This window comes from Physella acuta, unplaced genomic scaffold (genome assembly GCF_028476545.2).
Source record: "Physella acuta isolate Inbredline_101_S28 unplaced genomic scaffold, ASM2847654v3 ptg000381l, whole genome shotgun sequence".
In the NCBI taxonomy this organism is placed as follows: domain Eukaryota; kingdom Metazoa; phylum Mollusca; class Gastropoda; family Physidae; genus Physella; species Physella acuta.
In genome coordinates, this window is record NW_026731900.1 from 79,360 (window position 1) to 92,746 (window position 13,387).

Consider the following 13,387-nt stretch of genomic DNA (forward strand, 5'->3'; position numbering starts at 1 on the left):
CATCCCCACCCCCTCACAGATATTAGTCACATTCTGTCATCACAATGTCACCCGCCCCCATTGATGACGTCACTGACAACAGAGATGGCTTCGTGAGTGTCACGTGATTTACTCGCACGTGCGTCTCTTCTAGTTTGTACACACACGGGTCAAAGGTCACGTGATAATTAACTCCGGCAATTGATTAACTACTGTAATTATCATCACACCCCACTGGCTAATTATCCCGAGTAATTACGAGAAACACCGAAGCAGAAATACGCATGAGTCCTACTGTCTTCCTGTCACGTGATCAACTGGAATTTGTGGGGATCACGGCGCCCTCACTGATGTCAAATGCCACATGTCATTCATGTTACAGCTGGATCAATCGATGCAGACCGAACTGTCTGTGACATTTAAGTGACATTTGATGTCAACACTGCACGATCTTGTCAAATACTTGTCTAAACCAAAGTTTCGGGGTCACATACAGTTTAGTGGTCAGACACAGGGGTCAGACACAGGGGTCAGACACAAGGGTCACACACTGGGGTCACACACAGGGGTCAGACACAGGGGTCACACACTGGTGTCAGACACAGGGGTCAGACACAGGGGTCAGACACAGAGGTCAGACACAAGGGTCAGACACAGTGGTCAGACACAGGGGTCACACACAGGGGTCACACACTGGGGTCACACACAGGTCAGACAGAGGGGTCAGACACACAGGGGCCAGACACACAGGGGTCAGACACACAGGGGCCAGACACTGGGGTCAGACACAGGGGTCAGACACTGGGGTTACACACAGGGGTCACACACACAGGGGTCAGACAATGGGGTCAGACACTGGGGTTACACACAGGGGTCAGACAATGGGTTCACATAGTGGTCAGACACAGGGGTCACACACAGGGGTCACACACACAGGGGTCAGACAATGGGGTCAGACACTGGGGTTACACACAGGGGTCAGACAATGGGTTCACATAGTGGTCAGACACAGGGGTCACACACAGGGGTCACACACACAGGGGTCAGACACAGGGGTCACACACACAGGGGTCAGACACAGGGGTCAGACACACAGGGGTCAGACACAGGGGTCAGACACACAGGGGTCAGACACAGGGGTCAGACACACAGGGGCCAGACACAGGGGTCAGACACTGGGGTCACACACAGGGGTCAGACAATGGGTTCACATAGTGGTCAGACACAGGGGTCACACACAGGGGTCACACACACAGGGGTCAGACACAGGGGTCACACACACAGGAATCAGACACTGGGGTCACATACACAGGGGTCAGACACTGGGGTTACACACAGGGGTCAGACACAGGGGTCACACACAGGTCAGACAGAGGGGTCAGACACACAGGGGCCAGACACACAGGGGCCAGACACAGGGGTCAGACACACAGGGGCCAGACACAGGGGTCAGACACAGGGGTCAGACACTGGGGTCACACACAGGGGTCACACACAGGGGTCAGACACAGGGGTCATCACACCACCACATGAATCCGACACGGTCTAGCACGTGCAATCTGTTCACGTGACGCCCCATCAGAGCGAGTACCCCTACTCGTGCGATATTTACACTACACATCAATTGACTAGGCCATCACCATGCTTCGTACTTCTTATACGATCTTCATTCTTTCTCCCCCATCCACCCTCACCCCACCACCCTCACCCCACCATCCATACCCCATCACCCATACCCCACCATCCTCACCCCACCACCCACACCCCATCCACCCTCATCCAACCTATCCATCAGTGTTCCCTGTTCTATCCACGTCGAACATGTCTACCCATTTCCCGACACACCCCACCCACACAACAGACGACCCACCCCACAAACACCCCATATGACACGACATAATAGCTCACTTAATGGCCTTGACTACACCAGTCCACATCCAACAACAAGGTCAAACGAGTAGTTTCACCTTCGTTTACAGGCAAATCTAATCACAACTAAATAGAAAAAAATCTATATAGAAATAAAAATTACATACTCTTTTACCAGTATCCGTCCCCCTCCCCCTCGGGAAATTAAGTCCGCACCCCTCACCCCTTCCCCTCCGAAATTTTCATTTCGCCCTGTCCCCCCCCCCCCCCCCCCCCCAAGGAGAAAACCGTTGACAAAACGCTGAACCCATGGACGATTAAATGTGTGCTGTGCTCACACTTGGCCCATCGTCACGTGATCCGACGTCACGCGTTTATTCCTCCCACACACAACATTTTGCCCCCCCCCCCCGCCACTGTTCCCCACAGGCCTCGTATTTCAGCACGCCTGTGTTGACGTCTCGGTGTCGGTGTGGTAGCTGGCACATCAACAGGACATTACACTAGGACATCAGGACCCCACACTAGGACATCAGGACCCCACACTAGGACATCAGGACCCCACACTAGGACATCAGTACACCACACTAGGACATCAGTACACCACACTAGGACATCAGTACACCACACTAGGACATCAGGACCCCACTCTAGGACATCAGGACCCCACACTAGGACATCAGGACCCCACACTAGGACATCAGGACCCCACACTAGGACATCAGGACCCCACACTAGGACATCAGTACACCACACTAGGACATCAGTACACCACACTAGGACATCAGGACCCCACTCTAGGACATCAGGACCCCACACTAGGACATCAGGACCCCACACTAGGACATCAGTACACCACACTAGGACATCAGTACACCACACTAGGACATCAGGACCCCACACTAGGACATCAGGACCCCACATAAGGACATCAGTACACCACACTAGGACATCAGGACCCCACACTAAAGGACATCAGGACCCCACACTAGGACATCAGTACACCACACTAGGACATCAGTACACCACACTAGGACATCAGTACACCACACTAGGACATCACGACCCCACACTAGGACATCAGGACCCCACATAAGGACATCAGTACACCACACTAGGACATCAAGACCCCACTCTAAAGGAGATCAGGACCCCACACTAGGACATCAGGACCCCACTCTAAAGGACATCAGGACCCCACACTAGGACATCAGGACCCCACACTAGGACATCAGGACCCCACACTAGGACATCAGGACCCCACACTAGGACATCAGGACCCCACACTAGGACATCAGTACACCACACTAGGACATCAGTACACCACACTAGGACATCAGGACCCCACTCTAAAGGACATCAGGACCCCACTCTAAAGAACATCAGGACCCCACACTAGGACATCAGGACCCCACACTAGGACATCAGGACCCCACATAAGGACATCAGGACCCCACACTAGGACATCAGGACCCCACATAAGGACATCAGGACCCCACATAAGGACATCAGGACCCCACACTAGGACATCAGGACCCCACACTAGGACATCAGGACCCCACTCTAAAGGACATCAGGACCCCACACTAGGACATCAGGACCCCACACTAGGACATCAGGACCCCACACTAGGACATCAGTACACCACACTAGGACATCAGTACACCACACTAGGACATCAGTACACCACACTTGGACATCAGGACCCCACATAAGGACATCAGGACCCCACACTAGGACATCAGGACCCCACACTAGGACATCAGGACCCCACACTAGGACATCAGGACCCCACTCTAAAGGACATCAGGACCCCACACTAGGACATCAGTACACCACACTAGGACATCAGGACCCCACTCTAAAGGACATCAGGACCCCACACTAGGACATCAGGACCCCACACTAGGACATCAGGACCCCACACTAGGACATCAGTACACCACACTAGGACATCAGTACACCACACTAGGACATCAGGACCCCACACTAGGACATCAGGACCCCACATAAGGACATCAGTACACCACACTAGGACATCAGGACCCCACACTAGGACATCAGGACCCCACACTAGGACATCAGTACACCACACTAGGACATCAGTACACCACACTAGGACATCAGTACACCACACTAGGACATCAGGACCCCACACTAGGACATCAGGACCCCACATAAGGACATCAGTACACCACACTAGGACATCAGTACACCACACTAGGACATCAGGACCCCACACTAGGACATCAGGACCCCACACTAGGACATCAGGACCCCACTCTAAAGGACATCAGGACACCAGACAAGGTCAACCTAACTCTCATCACGAGACCAATCTCACGTGAGGCACTAATTACCCGACCATTAGCCCTCCACAAATTGCACGTGACATCAATCAACAGATGACCTTTCTATTCTGCACCCACCCACCCTAGTAAGTTGCACATTTTTTGTCTCTCGCTAAAGTTGGCTACCCACACTTGTCGCTAAAGTGGGTGTACCCACACTTGTCGCTAAAGTGGGTGTACCCACACTTGTCGCTAAAGTGGGTGTTCCCACACTTGTCGCTAAAGTGGGTGTTCCCACACTTGTCGCTAAAGTGGGTGTACCCACACTTGTCGATAAATTTGGCTACCCACACTTTTCGCTAAAGTGTGTGGACCCACACTTGTCGCTAAAGTGTGTGGACCCACACTTGTCGCTAAAGTGGATGTACCCACACTTGTCGCTAAAGTGGGTGGACCCACACTTGTGAGTCGCAAACTGTAGTCATGTGACTGACCAGCTACCCCCCCCCCCCCTTCAGTATCAGGAACATGCAGGGACACTAGAACAGTAACCCACCCTCCCCACCCCCATCCACCACCCACCACCCACCATCTGTAGCAGGATCACCCGGGTTAGGAAATAAAACAGCGACTCTATTTCCTGGTTTATTTTGTATTTATTTTTAAACTCTACGTTTACTCTATCGACAGTCCTAATTGATTGATTTATCGATTAGCTCAGACAATTCCAGAAAAGTTGATCTACTGACCAATGACAATCCTTGTCTCATGTTCCAGACTCACTGACGTCACAAGTCGAGGGAAAGAGTGTGTGGGGGGGGGGGGGGGTGCGGACCGCAGTGGGAAACACCATTGTGGTGGGGGGGGGGGGGTGAGATCACGACGAAATATAACAAATTTTTAAAGAGAAAGACTTTTTTTTCCAAGCTGGTGATCTGATTCTTCAAATTGTGCAGACTTACTGCATTAGTGACAGAGGGGACGCTATCCGGGGTGGTTTACTATAGTTTTATTACACTGTAATAGTCGTTGTCTTATGTGTGTGTGGGGGGGGGGGGGTCACACCCTGGGTTACCTGACGCCACCAATCTCTGTGACACCACAGTCCACAATAAAATATAAAATTCGTTTCTTTACAATTCTACGACACCTTGACGTATTCTAAAATCTCGCAATCCTTTTGTTTAAGCCTACCTGTGGTAGAAATACTTGTGTTGGTATAACCTGCCAGTGGTAGTTAGAAATACTTGTGTTGGTATAGCCTACCTGTGGCTGTAGGAAATACTTGTGTTGGTATAACCTGCTAGTGGTATTTAGAAATACTTGTGTTGGTATAGCCTGCCAGTGGCTGTAGGAAATACTTGACATCATCTCTTGTGAGAGGCAAGCATCTATGCTAGTCAAACACACCAAGAAATTTATGAGAGATTTCAAATTGGTTTTTCTGCTTCAAGAACCAGACACCCCCGCTCTCCACCCGCACCCTCTACCCCACCCCCACCCCCAGTCTCCACTCCCCACCCTCCACACCCCACTCCCACACATCACCTTAGTTGTTTAATTCAACAGCCGAAAATCGAAGAGAAGACTTTTTAATCAATTTGGATATCGATTTCTAGATGAGCCACAAGCCAAAGATAAATTATAAATTATGTAATTGGAATGTTTCTGGGCCATGAAGATGTGATGCCGGGCTAATTTTGTTGATAGCTGGCCAACAACACAAATAAAACACTGTGTTTCTATCTACTGTCGCACTTTTCCGTTATAGGGTACCAGACGACCTATAACGTGCTGCAATGTCTGGTTGTGTAGTGACGTCAGTTTGTGTGGGGCTGTGAGTGGTTTGTGTGGGGCTGTGAGTGGTTTGTGTGGGGCTGTGAGTGGTTTGTGTGGGGCTGTGAGTGGTTTGTGTGGGGCTGTGAGTGGTTTGTGTGGGGCTGTGAGTGGTTTGTGTGGGGCTGTGAGTGGTTTGTGTGGGGCTGTGAGTGGTTTGTGTGGGGCTGTGAGTGGTTTGTGTGGGGCTGTGAGTGGTTTGTGTGGGGCTGTGAGTGGTTTGTGTGGGGCTGTGAGTGGTTTGTGTGGGGCTGTGAGTGGTTTGTGTGGGGCTGTGAGTGGTTTGTGTGGGGCTGTGAGTGGTTTGTGTGGGGATGTGAGTGGTTTGTGTGGGGATGTGAGTGGTTTGTGTGGGGCTGTGTGTGGTTTGTGTGGGGCTGTTAGTGGTTTGTGTGGGGCTGTGAGTGGTTTGTTCAGTTAGGATTACAACAGCAGCGTCAGATTAGCCTGGATTTTGTCAAGGCTGGTGTTAGGATTAGGATAAGGATAGGGTGGCCTGGTCCCATGTCGCGGGAATGTCCCACACTGCGCTAGCTTGGGCATCATTCTCTATCAACAACTTCTCCATTAGAATCGATTCATCAAATTTGTTTTGTAATCGACTCCGCCCAGCCAACACACTTCACCTAACTGACACAGTCCCGCATAGATCGATACTGGAAGCTTTCATTCATATTTGTGTGGACGATTCCGCCCTGACAACATGGGCGATACCGTAGCCTCACAATCAAACCACCATGGGCGATACCGAACCCCGTCTGAGTAACCGATTTCTCGGTAAGCATCGAACTTGAAATACTCGAGGCGCCATCGATGTTGGCCAAGCAGGAATATCAAACCTCGATCTGTCGATCGATTTCCCGCCTCGTCGAGTCGTCTGCGCGAATATTGATCACATTTTATTACGACTTTCGCTGTGACGTCATTGTGTATACGTTTATCCCAAGGTCACGTCATGTTTTGGTAAGGCACAAATTAACCTTTTTATCTGTTTTAACTGACTTGATGTGTGACCGCTTAATTAGCCAGTGATGTTCTCAATACCCAGCACTCATTAACGAACTGAACATCATCTATCGCCATCCCAAGTCTGACATTGTGTGGACATCATCTATCGCCATCCCAAGTCTGACATTGTGTGGACATCATCTATCGCCATCCCAAGTCTGACATTGTGTGAACATCATCTATCGCCATCCCAAGTCTGACATTGTGTGAACATCATCTATCGCCATCCCAATTCTCACATTGTGTGAACATCGCTCTAATACCATCGTAAGTCTTACATTGTGTGGATATCGATGTGTGACCTGCTCACATTCTATTTCTATATCAGCTTCATTTTGTTATAGAAATATTCTCGGTGTTATTTTTACTTTCTCGTATATACGTAGTATAGAGAAAGTATTGTAATCGTGCAAAAAAAAAATCGAGATTTTTACAAATCTCGACGTTTTACACCTCACTGATACGGAAAAACATAATTTTGCAATCTTGTCCGTATGTCTGTGTGTGTGTGTGTCTGTCTGTGTGTGTGTCTGTCCGTGTGTAAACACGATAACTTCAGTACCGTTACAGCTAGGTTGATGAAATTTCATATATAAGTATTTTATCAAAATCGTAGATCCGTATCAACTTTTGAGCGATTTCCGATAACCGGAAGTGGTACTTTTCCTACTTTGAATTTTTTAAAAGCCTATAACTTGAGTACTATTTTAGATAGATAAATGAAATTTCACATGTAAGTAAAAGATCTAATTCTCTACCTTCTGTTAAATTTTGAGTAATTTCCGTTGACTGGAAGTAGTAATTTACGCTACTTCCGATTTCTCAAAAAACTAATGTAAATTTTAAAAGTACTAATAATATTGCGCACCATTATGAACATCTTTATTCGGCGTTCGGTTGGTGCGCAATACTTTTTTCTATGAGATTCTATTCTATTTTAAAAAGTTTAAGTATTTAAAATGGATTAAAAATCATAACTATATCCCCAGTTACCATCCCCTGTTGTTTTATATAAGAATATTCGAGAAAGTTTAGGGGAGATCACTACCGGTTTATTTACCTAGAAGTTTGGGCTGGATTTAGATTTTATAGGGCCGTAAGCTGTTTTTAATTTCTCGTGTACGGAGTATTGAGGAAGTATTGTAAACGTGCGAAAAGTCGTTTTAGACCTCCCTGAGTCGGAAAAACTTAATTTTGCAAAATTGTGTGTTTGTGTGTGTGTCTATGTGTCTGTGAACACGATTACTCGAGTCCCGTTACAGCTAGGTTGACGACATTTCGTATATAAGTATTACATCAAATATGTAGTTTTCAGTTATTGCTGGTATCCGGAGGTGGAACTTATTCTAACCATTAACTTGTGTACTATTCCTGATAAACGAAATTTCACGTATGTAAAAGATTTAATTCTCTGTTCTCTGTCAAATTTTGAGTAATTTCCGGTGATTGGAAATAGTACTTTAAACTATTTCCGATTTGTCAAAAAGCGCAAGTGAATTTATAAAGTACTAATAATATTCCGCACTATTATACACATTGTTTGCCATTCAGTGTTTGCGCAATTCTTTTTTTTCTGCGAGATTCTCTTCTATTTTAAAACTAGCCGTCGGTACCCGTTACACGTGAATTATAGGCCTATATATTTTTAATCTTACACATGTTTGAGAAAAATATTGAATACAATAGTTATTGATGAAAACGCAATGTGCTTTACTACACGATGAACGATATTAGTGACAATGCAGAGAAATAACTAAATAGCTAAAAATCCGACACATTTAAAATAAACCGGGAGTGATCTCCCCTAAACTTTCTCGAATATTCTTATATAAAATAACAGGGGATGGGAACTCGGGCTATAGACATGATTTTTAATCCATTTTAAATACTTAAAGTTTTAAAAATAGAATAAAATCTCGTAGACAAATTAATTGCACACCAAGTGAACGCCAAATAAAAAAGCGCATAATAGTGCGCAATATTATTAGTACTTTTAAAATTTACATTAGTTTTTTGAGAAATCGGAAGTAGCGTAAAGTACTACTTCCAGTCAACGGAAATTACTCAAAATTTAACAGACGGTAGAGAATTAGATCTTTTACTTACATGTGAAATTTCATTTATCTATCTGAAATAGTACTCAAGTTATAGGCTTTTGAAAAATTCAAAGTAGGAAAAGTACCACTTCCGGTTATCGGAAATCGCTCAAAAGTTGATACGGATCTACGATTTTGATAAAATACTTATATATGAAATTTCATCAACCTAGCTGTAACGGTACTCAAGTTATCGTGTTTACACACGGACAGACAGACAGACACACAGACACACAGACATACGGACAAGATTGCAAAATTATGTTTTTCCGTATCAGTGATGTGTAAAACGTCGAGATTTGTAAAAAATCTCGATTTTTTTTTTGCACGATTACAAGACTTTCTCTATACTTCGTATATACGAGGAAGTAAAAACATAGGCTACCAATGCTTATTAGAAAAATTAAAACCAAATTATAGGCTATACATTATTAGTCAACAGAACACCATATTCAATGCACACACTGATTAAGAGACTTAATTGATTCCGTTACAAACCCGGCTATTCAATGGTCATTATGTTGTTTTTTTTTAAGTAATTTGTATTAGTTTGACAGAGAAAATTGTATATATTTCATAGCGTACTTAATACGTAGATTTATAGAATCTAGATCTAAATCAAATTTGAATGAAATAGTTCATTTCTTTATATTCTAAAATCGGAAGATGACGCCATTAGTGTTGTGTTTTTCCAGAGTGTAAACATGTGGCATGTTGAGGTCATTGTTCATTGCGTTCTTGTCAATTTAAAATTTATTGTTATTCTACATTCGAATATGCCTTTATTTTTATTTTTGTTCTTTGAATAAAATGTAGGTTATACATTTAAAACATATAATATTATTTTCAACAAAAGTCCGTATTAATTCCTCCATATATCGCTCAAGATACTGATCTCATATCATGTGAAAATATTTTGCGGACAGAGAGAGAAAGAAGTGCGCACATGGGTTATTATATAAATCTGGAAGTTAAGTCATTAAAATTGAATAAAACTCATGTCTATATCCCGAGTCGCCATCCCCCGTAGTGTAATATAAAAATATTCCAGAACCGTTAGAGAAGATCACTCCCGCTGTGTTTATGTCCAGATGTCATATGCCACTGGCAAATATTTCCATGTTCTTAGCAAAAAGTTTGACGACATGAAGAGGTAGATCCTGGTGTTAGTTACTCTAATGGACAGATAGCTCGGCCTCCGTCACGGTTTGAAAGGGAAAAGAATTATAAATAAATGTTACAAAAATAAATTGGCGACAAAACAGCGATAGCTGGATTACTTATGCATAAATCTGACACTGCAGGCGTTGGACCCACGACCACTGTTGCTATTTTATCCAACTGTTGTGGGTTCTGTGTGGGGTGGGATGTTATATGCTTGGGGTGGGGTGGGAATGTTACAGTCTGGGTGGGGTTTGATGTTACAGATGAGGTAGCTGAAAGGTCACTGTGGGGAAGATAGTGATGAAGCTAATGACGCCAGTAAACACCAGGGGTCATTAGGGTCACTGATGAAAACATGGACTTCCTGTGTGCAGGTCAAAAGGTCGTGGTGACAGCGAGAAGTGGAGCGTGTGGATGACGGAGGCTACTGAAGCAATCACACACGTACACACAGTGCTGGGTAGGGGATTGCTCTTTTGGAGCCCTTTATTCAATCCCCCCCCCCCCCACACACACACATAAACAAATATGGTTCGTCTAATGATAGAAAATCTGTTTAAGATCAAAAGAAGACAATTTTTAAAATCGCGAGGTTTAATTAAAGATTTAATTCAATGTTCCAATTGTCTAAGCCGTCTTGTTTGATCCAACTAACACAACCCAGACCTCTGCTATGCCATCAGACTCTGATTATATCATTAACAACCTATCTAAACCTTAGCTATAAATATTTCTTGTCGCAAAATCTGTATGGGGGACGGGAGGGGATGTTTAAATAATATCAACGAACTTGTCTTTAATAGTAAAATCATTGGTCGCTGAAATATTTTAAAGAGATTTGAAAAACCATTTTATTCAGTTTAGAGGTCTATAAACACGATAAGGGTACATTGACACAAGCATTGAATCATGACACAAGAGATTGCCCAAAGGTGCTGCCTCCTGTCCCTTTGTGTAGGCCAGTGTAGGGTATAGCTTGGTTTGTAATCACGTGATACGATAAACAATAATATTTACTGCTGAATGGTTTCTATTCTATAAATAGCATACTAACCTGTGCCACTTAAACAATAATTGATTGATGGGACTGGTTGGTAGTTTGAAATTTTGAATTCGCTGTCATGTGATACTTTACAGTTTAAATTTTACATACAACTATTTTACTTTGTTCATGGTCAGCTTGGTATGTCCTTCAAGATAAATAATTGATTATGCATAATTTGTAAATCACAAGCCAGATTAGCCGTTCCTTTCTTAGGATATGACTGCATCTAAAATTTATTTATATATATATATATATATATATATATATATATATATATATATATATATATATATATATATATATATATATATATATTCTCTGTGGGACTCACAGGGAACATGACGGGGTGGGGTGGGGTGGAATGTATGAATCCTTACATCAGCGCTGATGATCTAGCAAGATCGATAAAGTTTTCATGAAGGCACAGTCAAGAATCTGTCGGGATGTTAGGCGAATGTTCTTGTGGGTGGAAGGGGGGGGGGGGGGGTTACACCTCCTTGCCTGGGCTACAAGAGCTTATAACGGCTGTTTTCCTGGCTTTTATATCTCTCCATATCTTCTCCACCTCTCAATATCTTAACAGGGTGACCAGAAAGATGCACAACAGAAAAAAAGCGCAAACAGAAAAAAGCGCAAACATAAAAAAGCGCAAACAGAAAAAAGCGCTGGCGAAAATATGAAAATTCATTGACATATGTTACATTTGTTGCGACAGCCTTTCGTCACAACACCTTCCGTCACAACACCTTCCGTCACAACACCTTCCGTCACAACACCTTCCGTCACAACACCATCTGTCACAACACCATCTGTCACATCCCCTTCCGCCACATCACCTTCCGTCACTTCACCTTCCGACACATTACCTTCCGTCACATCACCATCCATCACAACACCTTCCGTCACTTCACCTTCCGTCACTTCACCTTCCGTCACATCACCTTCCGTCATATGGCTTATCTACACATATCCCTTGGTTATGTGTAGATATACTCCCCCTATGCCCTAACATCCCCCCCCCCCCCCCCGCTTTATCTAATCTCCCACGACATTCTGCTTGTGTTACAGGGTGTTGTGGAACTAGCCACTGTCCATAGGACGCAGCCGGAAAATGCCGGCATTGGACGTCATGGAAACTCTGGGCCGCCTGAGACGGGCGGCCATGGACACGGTGACGACGACCGAGCCAGCAGACGATATCACGACTGTAGCAGACGAGGAGAGCAGTGGCGGGAAGAGCAAGTTCGATGACCTCAAGGATACTATCATGGGAGAGATTGAGAAATGTAAGACCTTTTTCACGTTGAGAAATAAAAAACCTTTTTTCAGATTGAGAAATAAAAGACCTTTTTCAGATTGAGAAATGACGGACCCTTTTGGAGATAAAGAAATGCAGAAATAACGTTTGTTTGAAGTTTGATGAGCTTAAAAATAACACACACACACACACATACACACACACACACAGTATCAATGCCTTGATTGCTTTGTTGTGTACTTTTGACCACCCCCCCCTCCTGCCCCCTAAAATAAATGAGGCTGCGCATTGAACTGAACACACTATCCCAATACATGAAACAGATGAACTCTACTTCACCTATCTTGACAGGTCCCAACAGCTAACTTAAGTTTTTTCTGCCAACATTTAAAGCTAAGGGTCTTTAATACTAGACGTCACAATCCTAGTGGTGGGGGTAAGAATTTTCTGAGGATATTCAAGGTATGGGAGAGGAGGTGGGGTGCAAATGTAATGTTGCTTGCTACAAATTAAACATTTTACACATATGTTACTTTATATTAGAATTATGTTAATTTGAGCGGGAGAGATTCATTTTGGAAGGAGGGGTTGGATCTGACTGTAGTATTGACGTCACGGAAACGTCAAGATTCCAGGATAAAATCGTTTCCAATAGCGTGACGTCATTTGTGAATGTCTCTTTTTGGGTTAAATGTCTCGAATTAGGAATAACTTTATTGAGGAAATATTCAAAACTTGAAAATTCAAATTTGTTTTATAATCAACCAACCAATATAATTTAAAATGGAGACAGATAAACAATCCATTGACGAGCGTGAGTTGAAGTCGTTTTATTACCTGT

The 13,387-nt window shown here is 44.3% G+C and overlaps 1 protein-coding gene across 5 annotated transcripts in view; it reads left to right on the forward strand.

Moving 5' to 3' along the window:
• The window catches only part of LOC131942013 (synaptotagmin-1), a 48,144-nt gene that overhangs the window by 24,095 nt on the left and 10,662 nt on the right, over window positions 1-13,387 (forward strand). For 3 of the 5 annotated variants that reach the window (XM_059301665.1, XM_059301664.1, XM_059301666.1), the window contains exon 2: window positions 12,357-12,574. In XM_059301665.1, the coding sequence (XP_059157648.1) occupies window positions 12,400-12,574 (175 nt within the window). In that variant the 5' untranslated portion in view covers window positions 12,357-12,399. Of the gene's footprint in view, window positions 1-6,845; window positions 6,939-7,045; window positions 7,251-12,356; window positions 12,575-13,387 lie in introns of those variants that run through there. The other 2 variants (XM_059301667.1, XM_059301668.1) reach the window with 2 other exon arrangements.